At 50.4% G+C, this 24,937-nt stretch overlaps 1 protein-coding gene across 3 annotated transcripts in view; it reads left to right on the top strand.

The window, feature by feature from the left end:
- LOC144162408 (myb-related protein B-like) overlaps positions 1 to 24,937 on the top strand; it is a 79,283-nt gene that overhangs the window by 14,320 nt on the left and 40,026 nt on the right. For all 3 annotated transcript variants that reach the window (XM_077692922.1, XM_077692921.1, XM_077692920.1), the window contains exons 2-3: positions 22,873 to 23,117; positions 24,210 to 24,382. In XM_077692922.1, coding sequence (XP_077549048.1) covers positions 22,873 to 23,117; positions 24,210 to 24,382 — 418 coding nt within the window. The remainder of the gene's footprint in view (positions 1 to 22,872; positions 23,118 to 24,209; positions 24,383 to 24,937) is intronic.

Below are 24,937 nucleotides of genomic sequence, written 5' to 3'. Positions count from 1 at the left end.
ACGCGCCGACGCAACGCAGGCGATGAGGCGCGCCGTAGTGAAGGGCTCCGGATTGATTTTGACCACCTGGGGACCTTTAACGTGCGCCGAAATCTCGTACACACGGGCGTTTTTGCTTTTCGCCTCCATCAGAAAAGCGGCCGCCGCGGCCAGGAATCGAACCCGCGACCTCGTGCTCCGCAGCGCAACGCCTTAGCCACTGAGCCACCGCGGCGGGTCCGACTGTATTTACCATCTCCAGTTTGTGAGCAAGCCATGTACTTTTTGCGTTCGAAGCGCGGTGCCCTGAGGAATTAATATATAGTTTTGTGGCGTAGAAATATTAGTGAAATTCCGGTGTAGTTAAAAGCAACGTTGCTTGCTTCTTCTCGTCACCAACGTACTTACAATGATAATGCGCTCTGCACATGACAGACGATTTTTGTTAGGTTTGTTGAAACGAGGCGTATGTCGCGGTTTGCTGTAAAAATAAAAATACGAAGAAAAAAATGTTTCTGAGCGCTTTCTTCCGGTATTGCTGCAGCTGCGTTGCGTTCGTCTTTTCCCCCGCGTAATCGTGCGAGCGCGATCTTATCGAGACACTTCAACAACACTTTCACTTTCTGCAGCCGCCCGGAAGTTGCTGCGCGAAGCATTTCGACACTCCGCTGCGGCCACTTTGCATATCTTGCTTATCGCCGGCACGCCTCTCGCGTTTTATACGGCTGTGCGTATACTGTGCAACCTTATCTGAGCCGCCTCAGTGAACCCCCATTTCTTTTTAGGAAACGGCTTCCTTGTTTGCCCTGGAATTTCGCACGAAGGTGTCATTTTGTAGTAGTATTTGGTTAAAAGTAGGGCAGACAGACAACAGTGTTGGGAATTTATTGTGGCGCAGTATTAAGCAATTTTCTACGTATTTGCGCGGAGCGAACAATCCTGGCTGACCGTTCCTGCATGTCCGCGCGTAGCAGAAAGGCCGAAAATGTTTGTTGCACTAAACGATTAACGTAGAAAACTGCGCGTGTTGGTAGATGGTCAAAGAAAACAGCGCAGAAAAAAAACAAAAATCACGGGCCATCTCTGCTAACGTGAAACCTGGAGAGGGGCGAAGCATGCAGTATATGAGTGTATTCTTGGCGCCTTGGCGTGTTTGCCAACGGAGATGAAACCGTTGGGTGGGTAGAGGTGTACAGCTGGGCTGTTAAAAGTCTGGCCTGGCGTCTTTGAAGCACGAATCGTTCCAGCGCGAGGCGTAAACGAGTGTCCCGGTGTTGTTTTTTTCAGTACGCGTTACGTTCTAGCGCGAGGCGTAAACGAGGGTCCCGGTGTTTTAGTACCGTGACTACATGAAACGACTTTTACGACGACAACATTATGAGGGGCTTCGCTCCTAATAGCTAGTTTTCTGGGATTGCGAAAACTTCGAGAGAGAGAGAGAGAGTACATTTATTGAGCGTCTAAATTGGGAGTGGTTCCTTATTCACTGGAGCCCATATGACGTCGTGGCCGCCTGCGCCCGTTCGACCAGCGCTGGCTGGGTCTCCAGTGAGGAGCTAGACGTCAAACTCTCCAATTGCTCTCGAAAAGAAGGGAGATATTGTCGTCGTCCGTAGTGTTGAGCTACTGTAGCGTCGCATTTGAGTGCGCTGTTGTACCATATAGAGTACCATTGCCTTTTATTGATTTAGCCATTCGTCTGACGTACACGTTTTAACACCCACTTTTTTGTGGTGACCACTTTTGTTTGGCGCTATTTGCTCTAGCTGGCTTTGCGCCAAAAATACCCAACAATCATCGTCACCACAGAGTACCCGCTGTGCGCATACGCGACCACGTTGGGCGCCAAACTGGTATCCCCGCCTTCCGAACCGCCAGGGTCGCCGCACAGCCGATGTTTACAGCGGCGTTTGGGCCTGGCTCTGATAAACGCCTTTGGCCACAGTTGTTTGGCGCTGTGTACCTACGTTTGGAGCCGCGGAAAGGGTTTTTGGTCTGGGGTGTTGAGGGAAGGATTAATTTTTCACGCGTAGGCTATACTTTGAAGACAGTAGCCTACACGTGGGGCGTGTGTGTTTTGAAGAACAAAATCAGGGGCGGTATTCTCGTGTTTGTTCGTTTTGGAAACGTCCGTTTTTCGTCCGTTCTATTGTCGCGAAGAGGAGATCCCTTGGATGTTTTCTGGTTGTTTTTTAGTTCTGTGCGGCCGCCGGGGCTCTTCCTCCCAAGTGTTTGTGTGAAGGCACTTCGGACGCGGTTGGGCCCTGGCCCTTTTTTTCTAAGAAACGGCTCCGGCGCGTGTGTCTGCCCGTCGGCCGACCCGGGAGACGCGGCTCTCGAGAGGGACCATCGACGCATCTTGTATTACCGCGCGCACTGGCGTCTCCGACCCCCGTTGCGCGCCTACGCGGGCCGCTATGTTCTCCGACCCCCGGTCTCGTCCAAACGGCCGCCTGTCTTTTCTCCTTTTCGAGTTTGTATACTTTTACTTTATTCTCCCCAGTAATTCTTTTGCCAGAAACGGACGCCTTCGAGTTTGAACTTTGTGTCTTCTGTGTGTGATCTTTTCCTTTTCACTTTGGCGGGGACATGTCTGATTGGAGCTAAGAAGCGTCTTCCTTATTGGCTGCGGGTGTGCCTTAGCCTTTTTCCACGCAGTCCGCACACGCTAGGATGCGCTTTTTCCCCCAATGCGTCCCCCCAAAGCAAATATAACGCGGCCCCTCTGGCGATTGAGGGCGGCGTGCGGCCTGCACCAGGACTCTCTTCAAAAACTCTGCCGCTCGTCGTCGTGCCGTCCCGCCGGGAGCCCTTCGCCCGCCAGCTATGTCCCGCTAAGTACTCTTAATCTATTGACTGTCTTTCTAATTTATGTAACAAGTGTATTCATTCTAATTTATATGTGCTAAATGCCACCAATGTCATCTGTAAAGTAAACAAGTTAACCTTTAAAACCTCTTCGACGTCTCGACTTTTTCCTTCCGATCTTCATGCTACAGTAGCGGCAGTATGTAACCAAAATACTACGTTACACTATTGTGACGTACTTCGAGTTGTAGGCGGGGTTTGAGTTAACTTTTGCGCAACCGTTCTTGTGAACACATTTTAAGCGACTAAACCTATTTCAAACTATCTTTTATGAGTTTATTGTTCCACCAGCGAACCAACAACAAGGCGAAAAAAAAATCGTCTGCTCCGAAGAGCCCAGCTCGTAGCTCCGCCGTGCTTGCATGGCATCACATCTGGATGTTCGCTTTTAGCCAATCAGAGCTTGCTCAATACGGACACTTTTGAAACGGACACAAAACGGACAAAACACGAGAATAACGCCGCAGGAGTATGTGATACGCTTGTCCTGGTATTTTATACTAAGCGTGCCTCTTTCTTCAAGCGTCTTCTAAAAACCGTCAGTTCTGAAACACGTTCACTGCATGTTTCTAGAATGCAGTCTTTCCTTCGGCATTGTAAAAGGCAGGCAACATCTGTCGGCGATGTTATGAAAGAAACTAGGAAATACTTCTGAGAGCTGCGAAGGCGGGTCGCCTTACATTCGCGATATTGAGTACTGCGACCACTTTATAGCCGCGCGAGCTCTTGCTTCACGAGTGGGGCATAAATGACGCCGACGACACACCGTGTTTGCCGATGTGCTCGAGGTAACACCGAGACATCATCGCGTACCCCCTCTGACGTCCCGTGCCGCATTTGGCACTCCCTTATCTGTAATAGTGGTCGTATATATCTCGCAAGCGAGCCGACGCTGGCGCCAGACACTCTTTTTTCTTCTTGGCGTACATACCCTCCGTTATCGCCGGGCCCTCTAGCATTCCTTATCGTTGCTTTCCTGCTGTGTGTACGGAGCTGCTGCTGCAGTGATTTGAATGTTTCTCGCGGAAGGCCAGATGACAAAAACCGTTGGCGGAAGGTTTCGTCGCGAGCTCGGAGAAAAAGGGTAATTTCTGTTTTGCGTGCCCCGATAGCCGGCTGTCTTCTCGAGGACACGCCAGGTGTGTGTGCGATGGCGCCCGGTGCAATTCACGAACGCCACTGAGATAAGGAGGCCCGCTAGCTTTCATCCTTTCCCCGTTTTACTCTTCTTCACGGACCAACTGGTTATGTCACGACCTTTGTTGGTGACCTTTCCAGAGCTAGAGTAACTCAGAAGGCGGTGGTTTTGAAGTAAATGGTGTAAGGCGTATATCCGCCTCCTATCCCGTCGCAAGACCTTGTTGTATTAGTGGTGTTTAACCATACCGCATAACACGATTCGTTTATTGCTCTCTCTCTCTCTCTCTCTCTTGCATGCGTAATTTCTCACGAGTAATTACATTTGTTGGGTAATCACTCGCGTCGACTTTTCGTGGGCTGTAGGTTGAGTCCGGAAAGGGGTTCGGGGTCCGAGTGGCCAAGCTTGAAGTCGCCGTGGAACGTAGGCACCCGAAGCCAAATTTTACAGGGGCGCGGCGCGGTTAGTGTTTTTTTTAACGGCGTCTCACGTGATTGGTTCTGAGCGTAGTTGTCCGTGACGTTTTTGCGCGCGCAGCCAATCACGTGGGGCCGCGCAAGAAAGCAATCGGAAAAGTTCCGCCTTCCCGCTGAAGACAGGCTCCGATACCGGAAATAACGTGGGTCGTCCGGCGCGGCATTTTTTGTTTGTTTGTTTGACTGGTGTTTGTAACGTGTCTGAAAATAAAAGACACTTGTAAAGTTTCTGGCCCCCATGGTGATCCACTCGAACCGCGCCGGTGGGGGGTTTCCGACCCCACACCCCTTCCCTCTTTAGTGTGGGCCGGTATTATTTTGAGTGCCTCCAGAAGTGCGAGATAAGCCGCAAGAAGCGCGAGCCGAGGAGAACCAAGGGTCCCGTGCTGGTTCCGAGCAGAGAAACTACAGGCTTGCGAAGGCACGACTTCGTTTTAGTATGCACATTGTGTCCCCGAGCTGTGGGAGAACCTGGTGACCAGCGACCATGTGGACGTCCAGCAGCTCGTGGCGTCCATAGCGAAGGCCTTCTGCTCACCTCATGGATTCCCGGACGAGGGAACCTTCAGCTGCTCAAATGAACGTTTTCTACCCATTACAAGTTTGTATTACAAAGTGGATGAAAATGGGGTAGCTTTACGAGAATGGTCGGCATAGACCACGGTGCAATGTACGTACGTACAGGAGAATCGCACTGAGGTGTTATGCGTTTTGCGCTGGCTAGACCTGAAGATATCATCCGAGGACACACGAATCCGGCTTTGAGGCATCGGGGATTAACATTTTGTAAGGTTCCGCATGCGTCGCCTACTGAACACACGCCAATCACCGTCCGCGTACTCGGCGAACCAATTTGGCGCGTTCAAAAGCCCTTTCCGAAAAAAAAAAAAAAAAAAGACGCGCAGCAAGTGCCCATAAGGCGTCCCGTCCCGGTGCGTGACGTCACCGAACCGCGCAGGCGGCTGACCTCCGATTAATTGTTCGAAGTGAGCGTAGGTCGCCAACTCGCATCGGTTGCCTTCGACTTCACCGCGAGCGTTATCATACATAATCCGCCGGGGTCGAATGGCGCGCGGCAAACCGATGCCGGCTTCGTAAATTTAGAAATCGGCAAGCATTGCCACCTTTTGCATATCAATTCATAGTCGGTGACGTCGTCGCTAATTCCTGATCCGCGAGCGTGGCGGTGTCTGTCAACACAAGTTCTGCTTGTCTCCTACAGAAAAAGAAAGAAGGCTACAAAGAAACGAACACCCCATAGGCTCAAATATTGCAGCAGGCTTGCGGTTGAACGCGAACAGTTTATTTCAGCGCCGAAAGTGTTCTTTGTTGAGTGGGTTCGAGGTCACCTGCTGTGATGGCTGAGTAGTAGTAGTAGTAGTAGTAGTAGTAGTAGTATAGTAGTAGTAGCAGTAGTAGTAGTAGTGACTAAGGGGTTTCGCGCTGCTGAGCACGCGGTACCCGCAAGGAACAGGAACTTGTACTGGACACCGGACGTCATCAAGCTCCTGGTCATGCGAAGTTTGAAAGATCAACTCACCAAACTAAACCTAGTGGCCTTTCTCACACTTATCAGCACCGGCAGTAAGAACGCGCTTGTTCTTGCGGGAAATTGGCCAATGAGCTAGAAGAGGATAAGAGACTTTGGCAAGAATTACATAGGAGACCCATAGCAAGAATTGCCCATAGCATTTCGCTGTCCCCCTGACGTGGTGCGCTACCTCTATGCCCGCCCCATCGAACAAACAAATCAAAGCGCCACCACTGTTCTTTCTTTTTTATTATTTTACGGGCGGCGATTGGCCACGCGCGCAACAAACTCGCTCGTGCGTGGCGCGAAAATGATATTTGAACTTTCAAAAGAGTAGTAACGAAGCACCACCAAAGCGTTTCAGATTAACTTGCGATGTCCCCCGCTGCTTCGTTTGAGAACGAAAATTGTGAGTACCGAGAACAAGGTGCAGCAAACGTTTGCCTTAGATGGCATTAGAAAAGCGAAGACTGGCCCAGCCCTCGTGATGACAGCTATCCCGGGAGCTCGCGCACGCGGTTTGTGGGCAGTCGCTGCAGCTCCGGGACCCGCGACGCCGGCTGCTGCTCCGCGGTCGCCTGCAGCCTCGCCTCTTGGTGCACGGACCTGGAGTCGGCGGGTTCGTTCGAGTTGTCCTGCGGTGTCGTGGTCGTGCTAGCTGACATTCATTCCTGGACTATGCCGACGCTGGTTGTCCGTCGGCCGTCGTAGGTGTCCAGGTACGTCTAGTACGACGTCGCTAGCGTGACAGTCCCGTACGACGCTTGCCGAACTCTGTGCCCTTCCCAAGACGTCGCTTGAGATGGCCGTGGGCGCAGCCGTACGTTGATTTGGGTCGCCAGTGCCTGCTGTCTGGGTGCCGGTCTCTCCAGACGCTTCAATGGTCTACGCGTGTCATCACTCACAAACCGAGGTTGACTACTGCTAACTGTGAGGAGGCTGAATCTTACCTGTCTTCTAGAAGTCTGGGCTTGCGCCTTCGTTTTTCAAGTCGACCGACCCTCGAGCACACGACGAGTCATGCTTGTTGCTGGGTAAGCCGTTGTCAAGCGCTGTGGTTTTGGTCGTGAATTCCCCGGAGACTGTGCGCCTCTGACTGCACGCCCGCGCTTTCAGAAGCGCATTAACTGGATCCGACCGTAGTTGACCGAGCGGCTACCTACGAGTATTGAAGGAACCTGGACATTACCGTTTGGTCAGGCCCGATGTTCTAAAGCGCAGAACGTACGTTGAAGACATCGTCGGGATCGCCTCTTGTCACAGATCTTCTCTTGGCCTGGTACGGCGACGTACGTGTCGTGATCTCGAGTCTTTTCCTGACCAGCGGCTTCTGAAGGTCCAACCCGTTGTCTGTGTGGGGCCGTGGTGTGACCGACCGTCTCCGCTACCATACGTCATCTACGCATCGTCTCACGAACTACGACGATGTCATCCGTGTCGCCGTAGCGGGCGCGGTTCAGCTACCGTCTCTTCAGGTTCCGGGACATCCTCAGGTTCCGGGACACCCTTTGCTGCATGAAGCGCGGTCGCTGGACATTTCCTGGGTGAGCGACTGAGAGAACTTAGCTCTGGGAGATATCGAAGACTGTTTCTCTGATATCTCCCAGAGGAGTTCGGAACTTATTGATGATGCTTGATGAAGCTGCACCTGTACGGGGAGACGAAGAAGTTTGGCAAGATGGACACTGTTCCGCAACCACCATTGTTTCTGTATAAACAGATTTCGAGTCACTGCGCCTTCTTTTGAGTTTCTACGGCGTTGACGAAACTTTTCTGATGATTTCTGTCTTCGTCTTGTCTCGCTGAGAAGGGCCGATTTATTGTATTGGCCAATCTCGCGCGAGCACATGTGCCACTGGCGCGGATCAACAGCATAACGAGGTTTTATTGTAAAGAACGTGGCACTCATGGAAACAAACTAATGGGAGACAGTGACCCGTCAGGCACAAAACCTTCAGTGCGATTTTGTTTGCATGGAATAGTTTTCTGGTTCTGCCGAGGTTCGGTCCATTTAGCGCCCTGGCCAATTGCCCGCGACGTCATCGGTGGACTGTTTCCCGCCAAGAATAGTGACACGCCGACGGCACGTGCTCTCGAGGGGGAGTGGCCAATATTAAATGGGCCCTTTGTCCACGGAACCGTAGAGACCTGAACAAGCGGAAGGGGCTTGTAAGCGTTCTGCCTTAAAATTGTTGGGGGTGCGGTGCAGTCGCTTGAACGTACGCGAGTCGAGTGTGTTTGCGGGGACGTGCATCTCGTCGAACTCGCAGTTTCCCTTGTAGGTGCAGCTTCCGGAAGCCGAAAAAATCTCAAGCATGCTAAATGGCTGTCGGCGAGGAGGGATGCCAACGAGACAGTGTTTTCTTCCTCGCATGTTTCATCATTTGATTACTGGCGTTTCATCATTTGATTACGCACACAACACAAGGACTTACAGGGCGAGCGCTCTGGCGCAGTGCTGCGAAACTTAGAAGCCAGTACACTTGATGTGCCTTAGTCGATGGGTTAGAAATGAACAGGCACAAATCGGGAGCAATGCTAAAGAGTTATGCAGGGAAGCACCTTCTTTAGCTTGCGTAACTAAGTGGTACAACAAGTAGAAGACTATACCTTGGACTGGTTGCCAGTGCTGATCCCGTACAGGTGAAGGAAATAAAGCGCAGAATAGGTGCCGGCTGGGGTGCTCTAGGCAAGCCCTCTCAAATGACGTATGATAGACAACCTCTATTACTAAAACTAGTGGAGTACAACCAATGTGTGTAACCGGTGATATGCGGTAGGAACTAGGCGCATGATAAACACCTGGAATGAACATTCAGGTCAGCTCAACGAACCGCGGAGTTAGGGATGACAGGAGTAACGCTTAGGGACAGGAAACGACCGTCTTGATCAGGAGTCAAACTCAAGTGGAAGATATCATCGTTAAAAGTAAAAAAAAAACTCGACCTTGTCTTGGCATGTAATGCTACGAAATCGCAACCGGTGGACCACCAGTGCAACCGAGTGGCTCCCTGGAGGCGGGTGTCAAGGTACGGGCAGGCCGTTTACTCGAAGGGTCGCATGGAGAAAATTTGGAGGCAAAGAATGAACTCGGGCAGTACAGGACAGGCGCGGTTGAAGATTATGGGTGGGCCTTCTTCCCGCACCAGAATTACATGGAATGATGATTATGATGATGATGATGATGATGATGATGATGCTATGTTTTGCAGCGCCATCTATACTCGGGAACAACTTAAGAACGGCAATGGGTGCGTTCCAATTTATCGTTTAGACAGCTTCGTTGGCGTCTTCGCGGGCAGTACGCCATGTTAAGCCCCGTTCCAATTCGAACGAAGCAGTCAACGAAGACTGCTTCGAGGAGACAGCGTCGAAGTCAGCAACGATGCAGGCTTCCTTCCTGTCTAAACTGAAAAACGACGCCAGCGCCACCTTTTTGCGCTTTTACGTTGGAACAAAAGCACTTGTTCCTTTATTTAAATATTTAGTATAATTTATTAGTGATGAAGATGACTTTGCCTAATTTTTAAATCACGTAACGTTTGTAATAACAACGGTAATATTAGTTACAAAACTTGCGGCTTGCTCAACGCAACATGTCTGCTACTACGCTGTCGTCTGCGCTGGTGTTGCGTTTGCGACCGCGGCGCCGTTCCAATTTCATTCCTTTAGACGTCTAGTTAGACTGCTTCGTAGACTGTCTACCAAGCTGTCCGCGGATTGGAACGCAGCAAGAAGCTCATTTACGATACGACTCCGCCTAAGCGACGGACCCGGATGTCAAGGGGCGCGCGCGTTTTGAAAGGAGATTGCTATGAATGCGTGATGTCGTCTGCCTGTTATCACGTAGTTTGTTTGTCGTCGCTACAGTAGTTTGTGGCCGCATTAAGTCCGAACAATCGCGGAAACGGCTCTTACCATGTTCAAAATATTCCCAGTAATGCACTACTTGCCCCGCGCGGAGTAACATCCGGCTGCGGTGATGAGGCACAGCGGCAACTTCCGTTGCCGTTGTACCCGATTGTCGAACACGCCGTCGCGAAGCTCACCGTTTTCGCCTAAGGCAGCAAGTCGGGCCACTTACCGCTGTGTAAATATCGAACATGACACATTCGAATGGTGTTCATAAATTGTAGCTTATTCATTTGTAGCGTATTCTAAACGTTTTAGTGGACCGGAACGTTTTGACTATCTCGTTGTGTAATGTCGTCAACGAGTGTTCTAATGCCCTTAAGCTTAATTCTGGTTCTCGCCTTACTTCGGTGTGGAAACCCGCCGCGGTGGCTCAGTGGCTAAGGCGTTGCGCTGCTGAGCACAAGGTCGCGGGTTCGATTCCCGGCCGCGGCGGCCGCTTTTCTGATGGAGGCGAAGAGCAAAAACGCCCGTGTGTACGAGATTTCGGCGCACGTTAAAGATCCCCAGGTGGTCAAAATTAATCCGGAGCCCTCCACTACGGCGCGCCTCATGGCCTTCGTTGCGTCGGCGCGTTAAACCCTACAATCAATACTTCGGTGTGGACATCCGACGTCGAACTATCGACTACCTCGTTGTGTAATGTCGTCGACGAGTGTTCTAATGCCCTTAAGCTTAATTCTGGTTCTCGCCTTACTTCGGTGTGGACATCCAACGTCGAACAGCAGCGTCTTGGACATTTCCAGTCCCTTTCTTGATCGCAATGGCGTCATTTCATACGGTTCGTGATGAATGTTTGACATTTATTAATGCAAAGGGGTGCGTCTACTTTTTGTCCCTGTCTTGTTGCAAACTACAGTGAGCTTTTTTTTACTCATGGTGACAATGTAAATGAATATTTTGATCACACCTCTAAAGGTGCAGAGCAAAAGACTCAGGAACGCGGTCCTATTTTCACTGTACGCGATCATACTCGCGGATCCGAGCCGAGCATGCGTACAGGCGCTTTCAGCTGGCCGGTTCCAGAAAGTACATGTCTGCTACAAAGTTGTCGTCTGCGTTGGTGGCTGCTGGTTCCGTTCCAATTCTGCTTTGTTTAGACGTCTAATTTGACTGCTTCGTAACCTCTCTACCAAGCAGTCCGCGAATCGGAACGCTGCCTAAAAAGCAAGAAGCGAGGGTGAAGTCAATGCTGCGTGTTATGACAGTCGATTCGCTTCTCTCCCTCCTCACTCAAAACTATCTGTCTCACGAATGCCTCAGACTTGCGTACAATGGCGGGACTTTTAAAAAAAAGTAGTTCGAGGTACGCTGGGTTTGAAACGATGCTTTGAAGAGAAAAAAAATGGTGGGCTTGGGTGAAAAAGTTCATCCGTGGCCATTAGGAGCACGCCTAAAATGTAAGAAAAAAAACATGAAAGGCATCACGCATGAAAGCAGAAGGGATTGATGGCGTGGTAATGTAAAGGAAACGAGCGGGCACAGTGGGAAGAAAAAAACGTATACGCCCCTTTCAGAAAGTGTCGCCAGAGAAAGAAAGAAATAAAGCAGCGCTTTTTCAACCAGGTACACTAGGGATTTTTTTCCTAGGGCAGTGGATAATTCTTTGTCATCATAATAGATAATAGAAAGAAAAGTTCAATGAGAGGTCGAAGGCAGGTGACCTTTTCGCTGACGTCAGGCGCGCCCTCTGGGACGGGGTTACCATTAAAAAAATGGGTGGGGTTAGTTGGAAAGGGGAGGGGGGGAGAGGATTTGATGGGTGCCTTATGGTGTTACCTCGAGCATCCGTTGTTCAGTGTAGAGCCAGCCACCTGTTGCCTCGACGCACAACGGTGCACTGGCAGCGACCTCTGTGAGATGGTGCCGTTTTTTTAAGGTGTGCGTTTGGCAGACCTTCTGTTGCTACTTCAGTGTACGTTGGTCAGTCTCCCCAAAGCAGTGGTTCACAATCACGAGGGTATACCGACTGACGACGCCGCGAGGAGCGTCAGCCGTCAAACCAGTTGTGTTGCGTCATCATCATCGTCGTCAACTTCCTTCCTACGTCCACAACCATGCCATGACTCGGCAACACTGTTTGCACCTGTCCGCTCAGAGATGATTGGCCGTACTCTTGTAATAACTGACTCTGTGCAATTGACGGTGACGCCGCCCGCTCCGCTGTCGTAACCTATGTAACTTAAATCTAAAAAAAAATGAAAAAGGAACGCTGTCACAAAAGTTGTCTTGGCTTGGTGTGTTTTTAAAGCGATAGCTTTCTTACTGGTACCGATGGCGTCCTGTCAAAAAACTAATGGCATTTCCAGCGGTTGCTCGACCGAAAAGCGTAGATAAGATCTCTGTACACACGGCGCGTGCATGAAACAGCCGAGCTCCCATTGTGTCAAAGCGGTGTTACTTGAAAATCGCGAAGAAGGAACTGCTTCTAGACAAGACAATGCACGCATCGATCATGAAGAGGGAGTGCAATAGTATACCTGTATCTCCTAGGCCACGTATTGCTACACATTTCATTTCATTGAAATGTAGATGCGTTGTTTTTTTAGTGCGCGAAATTCGTCGCATGGGTTCGTTCGTCGTTTGCGATTTGGGTCTTTTGAAGGTTTGACGATCGATTGAACGCACTTTCAGCGACGGTTTTGACGTACTTTTGATGTTAGAAAACTATCGCTCTTCCCTTGACTTTCTTTAGGAAAGGATGGTATTATTTTTTTTTTATTGGGAAAAGTCGACGGTACCATTACCACCAACGTAGCCAGTACTTTTGGAATACCACACCAGCAGCGGAGTCTATGGAGATTACGGCACGCCTGTTCCAGGTTCGACTTCGTGAATTAGATTTCCGTTATAAACTCAAATCCGCGGTTTCAAGTTGAAATATGGCTGTACAGTTAAACCTGGATGTAGCGAACCTTCATGTTACGAATTCCTGGATTTAACGTAGTTTTTCAATTCCCCATTGCCAGCCCCATTGAAACCAATGTGTTTGATAACTCTATGAATAACGAAGGCATTGCGAGGGTTAACCCTGATGTAACGAATTCACTGTGTCGATGAGGCATTATTTTTGGCACTTCTGAAAAATCGGCTGGAGAAACGCCCTAATTTAGCGAATTCCGCCCGCACCGCAAACAACCGTGCGTTTCCACGTGGGAGTTCGGTGTTGGTTCGGTGTCGGGCTTGTCTGTCGGAGTGTAGTTCGCGCGTCTGCACTGCTATCTGGTGTCGGTTCGTGATATATATCCGTGGTGAAGAATCGTGCTTGATGCAGTTCTGCTACCAGAAAAAGAAAAGTTCTGACTTTCCCAGAAGAGCACGCAACTTTAAGTGCTGTCTCCGCAGTCATGAAAGGAAAAACGCCGAAAGAAGAAGCAACAGTATACAGAAGAAAGAAGAACAGTATCTCAACTAACAGCCTAGCTCTCACCAGTGTTGAGGGCGGAAAAGGGTATCAAGTTTCTGAAAAGGCGTCCTTTCAGCATATAAGTTCGCTCCTTGAAACGCGTTAAGGCGCAGACAAGCGTCAAAGCGCAGATGTGATACTTAAGTTCCGTTTGTGAAAAGAGGGGTAAGTGACCTTCCTTGGTTGGAGAGTGCCGTGTAAGGACTTTGCTCGTGGGAAAGCGGCAGGCGCAAATCACGCAGTTTATCACTGTGCTATGAATCCTTGAAGGGTGAGTTCACCGTCACTAATGTCTAGCATTTTGGTTTTGTTTCTGCTTCATTCTCGCCATCCTTAGCTCAAAACATGCATGTAACGAAAACCTCCATGTAACGAAGACTTCCGAATTTTTGTCAACTTCGGTATATCCAGACTTACCTGTATACTATATTTTAATGAAGTTCACGGAAAAGACGGGAAAGATAGGAACGTTCAAAATTGCTTCCCCGGTTGGAAAAAACGAAATAACACTTTGGCAAATCATGAATACACTATGAACTAATCTGAATCTAGATTCTTAAACTGTCTCGCTTCACAGAGCCTATTTTTTTTATTTAATTTCCGAAATGACGTTGGGGGATGTTCAGAGACAGCACCATAACCGTGGGACTGTGCAGTCTTCTTTCGAGTCTAAAATATGAAGTTTCCACAGCGGGCTAGAGCGCAGACCCAACGTGGTTGGATGGAATAAGGGAACGCTCATTTACGGGAAAACATCTCCCCCTGCTTTCTTCCTTCAATCTCCGCCTCCCTTTTCCCTCTCTCCTCCCGCACGGACGCATAATGGCGTACGGTGATTTCAATCTAGCGCCGGTGCGTGTCGAAGACTCGCCGGCAGGTCGGTCTCCTCGGTTCGTTCCACCACGAGTTGCGCAAGGACTTTCGGGCATTCGCACGACATCGAGAGGAAAAGAAAAGAAAGGGAAGGCCTTTCTCTCTCACTCTCTATCTCACTTTCTCTGTGTGTCCATCGTTCTTCCTCCGGGGCTTCTCCTTTCTTTTCGGCGGGACGTGGGACAATGGACGTCCGGATGAATGGTGCGTCGTACGTAAGAGGAAGCACCGGGGCGCTACCACCAGGGTGGCGGGGAGATTTTTAAGACCCCGCCCGTAGTAGTGGAGCGCTGGCCCGTGTGAAACGGGGATTCCTGTGCCTCCGTCTCTACTCCTATGTCTCAGTGTGTACTACACCTTTCTTTTCGGCTCCGGTGGGGGGAGACGCCGGATTTTTTTTTTTCTTTTCTTTCTTTTTTGTGTGTGTGTGTGTGTGTGTGTGTGTGTGTGTGTGTGTGTGTGTGTGTGTGTGTGTGTGTGTGTGTGTGTGTGTGTGTGCGAATGAACTCTGGTTCTGAATAGGAATCCCCGTTGCGCAAGCGCTTGTCGGCTGAACCGCGCTAGGGGATTAGACAATATGGATTTTGGGAAGGGCCGCGGCGCCTCGGGCGAGGAAAGACCGCCTGCGGATACTACGAGAACCCGCTATGCTCTTTGGTCGCGTTGTGCTTGCGGGCAGTCGTGCTTTTTAGCGGATCCTTGGATCCCCGCTTGATGATATGTATGTATGTATGTATGTATGTATGTATGTATGTATGTATGTATGTATGTATGTACATGGTGTTACGATGATAATTGGAACAATTTAAATTTTTTCCCCCGAAGTAACCGCTGCTTGATTCGCGTTCAAAGTTCGTACGCAGGTCGCATTTCGTGGTCTATTTTGTTTGGCACTGGGAACAACGGCGGTACTTGCCTGTTCATTCTGAAAATCAATCAAAGCGATTTTCGCCTGTGGCGGTCGATTTGGACGTGCGAGCTAGTGCAAGCTGCTCTTAAACGACGGCGCCACCTGGGGCATAAAGAAGGAACCGGACGATGGGGATTCACGCTCCTTCCAGGGCAGCAAGGGGCCAAATGAGGTAGCAGGCGATCAGAAAATGTGAAAGCAAGTGGGTAAACAAATCCAGCGTTTATTGGCAGCGATGAACCGTGGGGATATTTTATTATGATTGGTGTCAGCTGTTGTGCAACTATTTGTGATCGTCGTAAACTAGGGACGAAACATTGTCTGATCGACTGCTACCTCATTTGGCGTCTCCCTACCGTGAATCCCTATCGTCCGTTTCGCTCAGCGTACCCCAGGTAGCGCCGTCGTTCCGTCGTTTACGTAGTTACCGGGACCCGACTGCGCCTGCGCGCACGGAAGGGCGAGGAGGCGCACCCAACCGGGACGAATGCACGAGCATGGCGAGGGCCTGCCCGCGGAGCTAATCCCCCTACCGCGTCGAATGCCCAAGTTCCTAGACGGGTCCCGGTCAACACGGTAACCACGTACAAAACGTAACGTACGGACTGCTAATACTCTAATAAAGTTTATTCTCTCTCTCTCTCTCTCTCTCTCTCTCTCGGGAGAAGGCGGGCGAGCACTGCGAAGGCGGGAAAATTGAGTCGTATTGAACAGACCTCTGTTGAATTCATCAAGGGAGGGGAAGAACGTGAAGGGGGAGGGGGTAGCAAAGAGCAGAGAACGGCGCCACAGCCCCTATGACGAACCACCGCTCTGCACTTCCGACAGCTTTCACGTTGCGTGGAACTGCTTTAATTTTTTTTTTCCTTCCCAATTGTCCACGCATGTTATAGTTTCCCGCCGCTGCTAACCCCTGGGCCATTGGGGTGGGACAGTAGTTAGGTTGCCGGTTTGACGGCGTAAAGGTCCCTAGTTTGATTCCCGGGACTTCCCTAGCCACATTTTTTTTCTTTACGCTTCGAGGTTTTTTTGGTGCGACAGCTGGACAAAGCTCGGCCTAAACAGCTCTGCTCTTAAAAAAAAGAGAAGAGGGAGGTGGACATAATACGGAAATGAGAAGGAATGCAACCAGGCAATTGAACGAACCGATGATTGGTTGTTATCGCGGCCAACAGTGGCCTTATGTGGGCCCTGCTTATACTGTGACGTCCGTTTGCGAGGGAATCCTTTCGAAATAAAACTCGGGTGTTCGAGATTTTTGGAAAGGAGAGGAGTACCGCTGGATGAGGGCCTCTGGCCGGCCTCTTTTATCCGATCATGAGCAGGCAGTTGTAAATACATTCTAAATATTGTACAGCCGGTAAAAGGCTTGTCTATAACACAGCTTTCGTACTCTCAGCCCTATCCTACCCCGCCGGAGCCGGATTTGAATAAAACTACTGCGGAATTCTGAAGTCATAGCCCTTCGCTTTTGCCTCCGACTTGTTTGGAACGAGTATGTTTCGGCAGTTTTCGGATGTAGCTGGTTGAAGTTGAAATCGCTGTTATAGACAAGCATTTTACCGACTGTACATCTTAGTTGGAGTAGACCTTCATCTGCTTCGTGTCGTCGACCACGAGCCAGTCGCTTCTTTTCATCGTTGTCGAACAATCCGAATCGTTGGTGTCATTGAATTGAAACTCCGTTTAAAGTGAGTGTGATGAAATCGATATGCTACTTCCGTTGCTACCCCGTCGCGCATGGCTTTATACACTCCAGTGCGCACCTAAACCATCTGTTGTATACACGGCAAGAAAGCAGTTCATATTCTCGTTTTGTCAACGTTGAGGGTTTCTAGGGAGTAGTCATTAAGTGCCGTATTCCTTAACTATATAAGCCGTCTTTTTTTTAATAGGCCATTTTAGGCTAACAGCGTAGTTTTTGAGAAAAAAGAAGGGGTGAAACCGTGCACTCTGAATCTTTCACAGCGCGGTTACATAGTGAGTGTTCAAGACGCGCCTTTCGTTTATTGTTTCGTAGCGTGACGGTCTACAGGTGTGTTCCGGAGTATGTATCGCCCGTGGCTCCGGATAATGCCGTTCGTAAACCAGTTTGGTGAAACCCTATTGTGTTTCCTTGTGTGCGCCGTTTCCGCCCTTAAATCTTCCGTCCTTTGTGCGGACATCCGTGTGCCGTAGGCGATGCCCCCCTACCGCCCCCCACGTCTTCTGGCTGTGAAGTAGCTGTGACGTAGTTCGCTTCCTGTGGGGTACCGCAGAGGCTTCAATCTTCTTCTGCGATCTGCGCTTGTGGGCACGCTTCTCCTGTCCCGGGGGGTCGCAACCCGCACGTGGGTCTTGTGTATGTGTGCCCTTAGCTGCAGCCCCTTTTTTAATGGTTCCGATTTCCGTTTTCCGTCCCTCCGACTTCCGGTTTTTTCTTTCGCGTAGGGCCGAAGAGATGCCTTGTCCTTTGTCCTGGTGCGCGTGCCGCGTCGTCTGCTTCATTTTTTCTATTTTGTTATATATCGTCTGCTGCGCGTGAGGCATCAACGTTTCTTTTTTATCCTTTTTTTGTCGTTTTATTCGCTGCACGGTGGAGGGGGTTCTTAAGACGCTGCATCGCGCGCAGTGGCGCGTGCCGGGCGTACGCGCTCTTATCGCTTCATCTAACAGGCTGTCGTCTACTTTATTTGTTGTAGTTCGCTAACCGGCCACCAGGGTAGTTCGCTAACCGGCCACCAGGGAGTTAGGTGGCGCGCGCGCTGGGACTGATATCGTTTGAAAGACGGAGTGACCCGCCTGTGCGCGCGTGTGGTGAACTTTGTAGATTTACGCTGAAGGCTCTATGGTTGAAGGGGAATTCGGAATGAAAAAAAAAAGTGGGGGAGGGAATTAAGTTGGTGATGGAGAGAGTCGCGTGCTGCCGCCATATGAAGCTCACGCTTGCCTGAGCAGACGTCGGGGCTTTCGCGCAGCTGGATCGTCTGCTCCACTGCTGCGCGTGTCGAGGGGGAGGTAACGGGATTTGCGCGTTGGGGTGGGGGTGGGAGGTTCTTTGTGTGTTTCCCATCGGTGTAGTCTCCGCGTCAAGGCCCCGGATCCGCCGATGGTGCCGTGACATCACTGTTCGCGCAGTGGCGGGAACCCATTGTTGCGCTCAGGTAGGTAAGCAGGCACGGATCCGTTTCGGAAGGAACTACGCCCGCTGAAGATGAGCGGAAGACGCGTAGAACGACATGCGCACGCTTTTGTGTTTTTTGTAGGGGAAGTTATTGTTGTAGAGTTCGAACTTTCTTTTGTATAAATATTAATATCCGAGCAGAAATGTGTCCGTGCATATGGTGGTCATGGAATCGCCATGATCACGTGAAGCTCCTTTGAAGGATTCCGGCTTACTTTTGCTTTGCGGACTTGGTTCCCGAAGCAGACATTTTGTCATCAAACTGCTAGTAGCGATAAAACCGGCGTAGTCGATAACATTGATCGGACTGCGCATGCGTGACATGGTCCAGAACAAGATCGATATCTTATCAAGTATTACGAATTCGGTTTACGAAGCAAAAGGCAGACTGGGAGCATGTCCAGAGCCACGGTAAGCCATTGCACCCTAAATTTGATTTTTTTTTTCGTTCTTTTCTGGGGGGTGGGGTGGGGTCGATTAAACTTTGCCTGTTACTTCAAGACATTGTTCTTCTTGCTGATCCCAACGTAACTGACTAATCGGGGCGGTATCCGGGACGCAGTGAATGTGAACAAGCTTTCGCGCAAAAAAACGTCGAGTCGTCTTTACAGTTGCCGTCCAAAAGGCCTTGAAGTCGAGGAACTACACACTCTCGCCCCAATGTGTCACCGCTGCTTCCGGAAGTGGAGGGTTGGGTTCCAGTTATGCTGCATGTATACGCGTGCAGTGTGCGCCGTGGTTGTTGCGTGACGCGTTTGTTTTTCGCGCCTTCGCTTTCCCACCCAGTCCCGTTCCGTTGCACATGGCGACATCGTCGGTGTCTCATCTCATGGCCTCATCAGCTCGCATCTGCTGCTTAGTGGCGCGCTCATCGCTGTCAGGTGTCCTCACTGAGCAGAAATGTCCACTGACGGTATGTGCGACGTCACCGCTTTCTGCAGTGTCACGTGAACGCCCTCTCGCAGACGATCGCTGGTGGCCGAACTTTATGGAATAGAGGGAGGTGCTACGCCATTAGAGGGAGACTACGCCATTTTGTGTTTTAGTGTTTTAACCATAGCATAGTGTTTTAACCCTGGCTGCCTACTTGTTTATCGTCTGCCAACGCAGACGCACGATGGCGGCGTAAATGCAAGCGCCCTCGCGCAGCGCTTTGGGTCGTGCCGCTCGCGTCCGATATCCGAGGCGGTTGCTTTGGACACGTTCGTAATCGTGCCGTCAATCTACGCGCATACGAGTCGGACCAGCTGCCTTTTCCATCAAGCAATCGTCGCCCAACGCCTCCGTTTCGCGCGCCCGCCAAGCCTTTCGGCTCGCCGTGTCGTATTATTTACTATCGTCTGCGTTTGAATCCCTCCTTCCCTCCCCCTCTGCCTGACCTGCCAGGCTGAGGTTTCCGCCGAACACCTGGCGTGCTCAGGGCCTGCGCAACCAACCGCAACTGCGTGCCCCCTGTGACGTCACGTGACGTGAAAATAAGCCCGCCGCCGTTTCGTAGCCGCGGGCGATTCGTTGATGCGCGAAGACTCGTAAGTGTGCGCTTCGCTGAGTTTCACTTCGGACGGCTGGGTTCGTGGGAAAACAGCCGTGCTGCTGGCGCCGCCATTTTGTTGGACGGGGCAGGTTGGCACTTGGCGCGACACGCTCCTTGGACACGCTTTGTTTCGTTTTGCGTTTTTTTTATTCGGTTGTTTTGAATTCTAGACTAGTGTTTATGGCGCTTTGTCCCTTGATTGGGTTCGCGGAAACGCCTTTTGCGAGTGGTAGGCAGTGCTGGAGTATGCACCTGACGTTCTTTCTAATAGGCTGCGCAATGCAGGTGGATTCAACACAGGTGGCGCCATAATTCCTTCTGAAACACTACTGACTAGCAAGAAAACTTTTTATTAAACCCGGTTTTGGCTTCGGATTGACTTGTGTCTTGGTAGCTAGTGTCGTCTTTGCGGTAGAGGTTGACTTGAGGGTTGTTACCTGCTCTACTGGCCAGGGTATACCGCGTGCGTTTCGCCAGGGATGCTAGGGAAATTAGAATGCAAGTCTATATTCGACTCCTTCGAATCACGAACAACAATGAATGCACCCAAAGCGACACTGGCTATTTCTGCAAGGATATGAATGCGCCAGGAAAGGGTACTTGGCGGAAGGAAGAGTGCCCGAGATGGTGTCCTAAAACAGGAAAGGAGGAAGGGGGGTGGGGGTTAAGCAGGTTGCAGAATGGAACGAGCTCCGTTACTCGTGAGTATAGTCATGGACAAATGAAACCGCGAACACGAACATACGAACCAGAACCCGCAAAATTGACGAATTTGCTTCCTGGTGATCACGTTATGACGTGTTTTCTTACAAACTTTGCTGCTGTTTGAAGTGACGCGACAATTTAATTTGCATAGAAAGAAATTGCGCTATTTGTGTGTTCCCGTTTATATTTACGCTTTGGCATTTCATTTGGCCGTGACTGCACATATCGCTTTCATGAGTAAAGGGATAAAAAATGTTGATCCGTCTTTCATAAGAATCGGCAAAGCACGAAAGTGAAATGTGCCTTCACAGGACCAGTTGAATCTAACTTATTCTTTATTGTTGCTCAATATGAACTTGCACATCGCTATTTTTATTTCGTCGGTATGACACCGTGAGACGCATCAACGCTAGACACTGGATTGCACGCGCCGGAGCAATGCGCAAATCCCACTGAAAGCCCCACCTAATATCATTTCCGGTTCCGTTCGGGTTGGTTCCTGCCTCAAACCTTGCCCCGTTTGGTGCATAGCACATTTGTTTATCAGGCTACGGTAGTGAGCTTTATGCGATGCTTATAAAGATTTTCGCTATCCAAATCTTGATGGAATCGAGCATGCGCTGGAGTGCGTTGCGCATGCGCAGTTAGCCCGTCCTGTCGACTGCGCCAGTTATCGTGCCGTTAAATAAGTACGCGGCAGTTGAAAAAGGTCCTACAAACGGCTATTCCCGGAATGAAGGTGCCCTCCGTTAACATTAGTGGTGTCACCCGCCGCGGTGGCTCAGTGGCTAAGGCGTCGTGCTGCTGAGCACGTGGTAGCGGTTTCTATTCGCGGCCGCGGCGGCCGCTTTTCTGATGGAGTCGAAAAGCGAGACCGCCCTCGTGTTCGAGATGTCGACGCACTTTGAAGATCCCCAGGTGGTCAAAATTAATCCGGAGCCCTCCACTGCGGCGCGCCTCATCGCCTGCGTTGCGTCGGCGCGTTAAACCCTACAATCAATCAATCAAATCAAGCATTGCTGGTGTCACTCTGAATGTACCAGATTACCGAAACGCTGTTCAGTTTTTAGTGCGGCGAGAAAGTGTGCATGCATTTGGGAGATCGCTTGTTTTGTGGTATTTCTCGTCAAGTTGCTTTAGCTTGTTCCGGTCTCGCCGAACTCTTCCAGCGCAAATTCTGTGCAGAAAGCGCAGTGCTCTAAGTAGCCCGACAAACAAGCGGGGACATGTCTGGACGGCAAAATAATTTTCCTGATCACCGCAATGCAAAGGGGACCCAGAAAAAAAAAAAATGTGCAGGAGTGATTTACCTCCCCAACATATGGAGGGGACGTTTGGTCTCGCTGTCGCTCCCAAACAGCGCTGTGAGGGGAATGAATGAGGAGGAGGGGGAGGGGTCCACATAGCGGGGACAGCTGGTCGCGGCGCCCCACCTCCTGCTTTTGCTTTGTGCTGTGTTTGGCTTTCTCCGTTGTCGTGGTGGTTGGGGTTCGGCGCGCAACCCCTGCCCGGCGAAACGCGCACATATGCCCGGCTGGTGTGTTAGAAGATGACGCGCGCCCGCACGCAGGCAGCTTTGTTGTGTCTTTCCGATTTCGTGGTGCGTCCTCGTTGCTGCGTTTTTGCTTTTGTCGTTTTTGTTTGTTGTAATTCCTTCAATTCCTCCGGGGTGTCTTTCAAATACCGTTTCGTAGCTCCCTGGCCCACTCCGCTGCCCGGCGCCGTAAACTTTGGCATCTAAGGCGCATTATTTTGTCGAGAATGATACGGGACAAAAGAAAGGAAAAGATAACGGGAAAACTGCAAAAATGTGTGTGTGTGGGGGGGGGGGGGGGGCGACGAAGAGGGGATTTGGTGGAGACGGATGCGTATTCCGGCAATCGATATTTCCCTCTTTTTCACCGTCTGCTCGTACCCCCCCCCCCCCTTTTTTTTTTTTTAACCCCACCGATGCCGAAAGGAGGTCCGAAAAACAAGGACGCTGCTTTTTTTTTGTATTTGTTTTGCTTTTCCTGGCAGGGCCAGGTGGATTATCGGGGACGACTGCGTCCGCAAGCCAGCCGATATCCCGAGCTTTTTCATCGTTTTCCGGCATTTGTAGCGGCACTCCGTTCTGTTATGTTCTCTGTTGCTGTTGCAGCGATTGTCAACCAATGCCGTAACACGTCATCCGTATAAATTACCCGGCTTGGAGAGAAACGCGTTTCTGGACTGGGATGAAGTTGAGCGAGTTACCAAAGTCTAGCTTTTTCATGCGAAGCAAATTCGTATTTTGTCTTCACGGCCCTCTTTAACAACCGTTCGCGTTCCACTTAACTTCGATGGTGTGTATGCTCGTGTGCCTGAGTACCCTCCTCCCTTCCTTCTCTGGACGCAGGGTGAAGCTGGAGCCGCTCTCGTCGGACGATGACGACGACGACAGCCGGAGCAGCAGCAGCAGCAGCAGCGGCCGTAGCAGCGCGAGCTCGTCCAACGACGACGGGCCGGGCGATGCGGCGGGGGCGGGGCGGAGTCGCGCGTCGTCTTCGGTCGGACACCACGCAACCAGCGGCAATGCGGCCGCCGGGGCGGCGACGCGGGTCGCGGGCTCCACAGCCAAGGGAAGCAAGACCCTCAACAAAGGTACTGATTAACGGAAAATGAGAGAGGGAAAGAATGCTATGATGATTGTGACGTTTCTCTTCGTGTTCGCTGTCATATATATATATATTTAAAGATACCTTCGAACAAGGTAGAAACCACGATTGTTGCCAACGTTTCAGCAAAAAGGCTTGCCTTCGTCAGGGGCCAGTCAAGAGGCTTGCCCCTGACGAAGGCAAGCTTCTTTGCTGAAACATTAGCAACAATCGTGATTTCTACCTTGTTCGAAGTTTTCTTTTCTTGTGTTCTCTACCATCTTCCAAGTTTTATTGCTGCTTTATATATATAGGGAAAAATTGTTGTAAATAAACCTTGGGAACAAGAAACTGGTTTTGTTGTAAGCAAGAATTCGTTGAAAGCGGGCATGATATGTTCATTATGCAATGAGGGGAAGAGTCTTAGTGGGGTTTCGAATACAGCAATTTCGTTTTAGTGAAAATTTCTTGTATAATATATATATATATATATATATATATATATATATATATATATATATATATATATATAGGGAGCAGTTGAACTATTGAAGATGGTAGAGAACAGAACACAAGAAAAGAAAACTTTGAACAAGGTAAAAGCACGATTGTTGCCAACGTTTCAGCAAAGAGACTTGCTTTCGTCAGGGCAATCTCTCGCCTGGCTGGCACGCTTTATATAGGGGTAGGTCCCAAGGTTCCAGACTATAAATACATAAAGTCACAAAGAGCGCGTAGAAATAGTTTAAGTAAATAGTCGTAGACTCGGCAACAACAATAACAAAATGCTTACTCACGTATCGGCAACGGGACTTGCCTTCATCACATAACGAATCCGCGGGACAGGAAACCTACCTCGCTATAGGCGATAATTTGTTAAAAGCGGGAATGCTTTCCTGGCATAGCAGTGCATTGGTAACCATAAAAAAAACTTCGAATAACGCGAAACATCTAATAAAGCAGCTTCGTTATAACTAGGGTTTACAGCATACATATACAGTAAATGCATTCGTGCTTTACCGTTCGGCCTCCTCCCCCGCGCGCCTCGTAGAGTAGGGCGCAGAGTAAGAGAGCGAGCGCGCATGCGCACCGTGTGCAGGCCGCTGGGACAAGGAGGAGGACGACCGGCTGAAGCGCAGCGTGCAGGCGCTGGGCACCCACGACTGGGCGGCCGTGGCCCGGTGCTTCCCCGACCGCAGCGACGTGCAGTGCCAGCAGCGCTGGCACAAGGTCGTCAACCCGGACCTCGTCAAGGGCTCCTGGTCCAAGGAGGTACTGGGCTGCTCCTTCTGTCTTCCCAGTGAAGAGTTGGTGGGCTTGATAGGGCGCGCAAGGGTCGCTTCGAGTAGTGAAGTTGTCTCTGAACGAGCTGCTCTGTGGTCTGATAACTTAAGCTCCACAAATGGGTGTGATATAACGGAAGCCGCGTTTTTTCTTTTTTTTTTTTTGCATTAGTTATCAACCTAACCGTTCTCCATGTGGCCGAATGGTTCTCCACTGGGCTGGCGTCCTGGAGATATTGTGAGGTGGTGGGGCCAAACGGACATGCGCCGTTGATGAATTGGGTCAATAAATACTATTGGGAAGCTTCTTGTTTCAATCATTAAAAAAGTGGCCGCGTATGTGCATCTGTACCTGCAAGTGACGTCGAAAAGCGGTGTTACTAGCGGGCTTGCCGGGTAACACTGCTCTTCCCCTGACATTCTTCCTCTTTCAACTCGCTCTTCCTCCTAATCATATATGTCCTTCATAGCCTTCTACCACCCCAGCTCCCACTCTCCGCTCCTTTCCCGTCCCGGGCCACGTAATCTGCTGGGGGTCACGTGC

This window comes from Haemaphysalis longicornis, unplaced genomic scaffold (genome assembly GCF_048455015.1).
Source record: "Haemaphysalis longicornis isolate Haplotype H1 unplaced genomic scaffold, Haemaphysalis longicornis Haplotype H1 scaffold_12, whole genome shotgun sequence".
In the NCBI taxonomy this organism is placed as follows: Eukaryota; Metazoa; Arthropoda; class Arachnida; order Ixodida; family Ixodidae; genus Haemaphysalis; species Haemaphysalis longicornis.
Note: the sequence above shows the minus strand (reverse complement) of the source record. Positions and strands in the feature narration are given on the sequence as shown.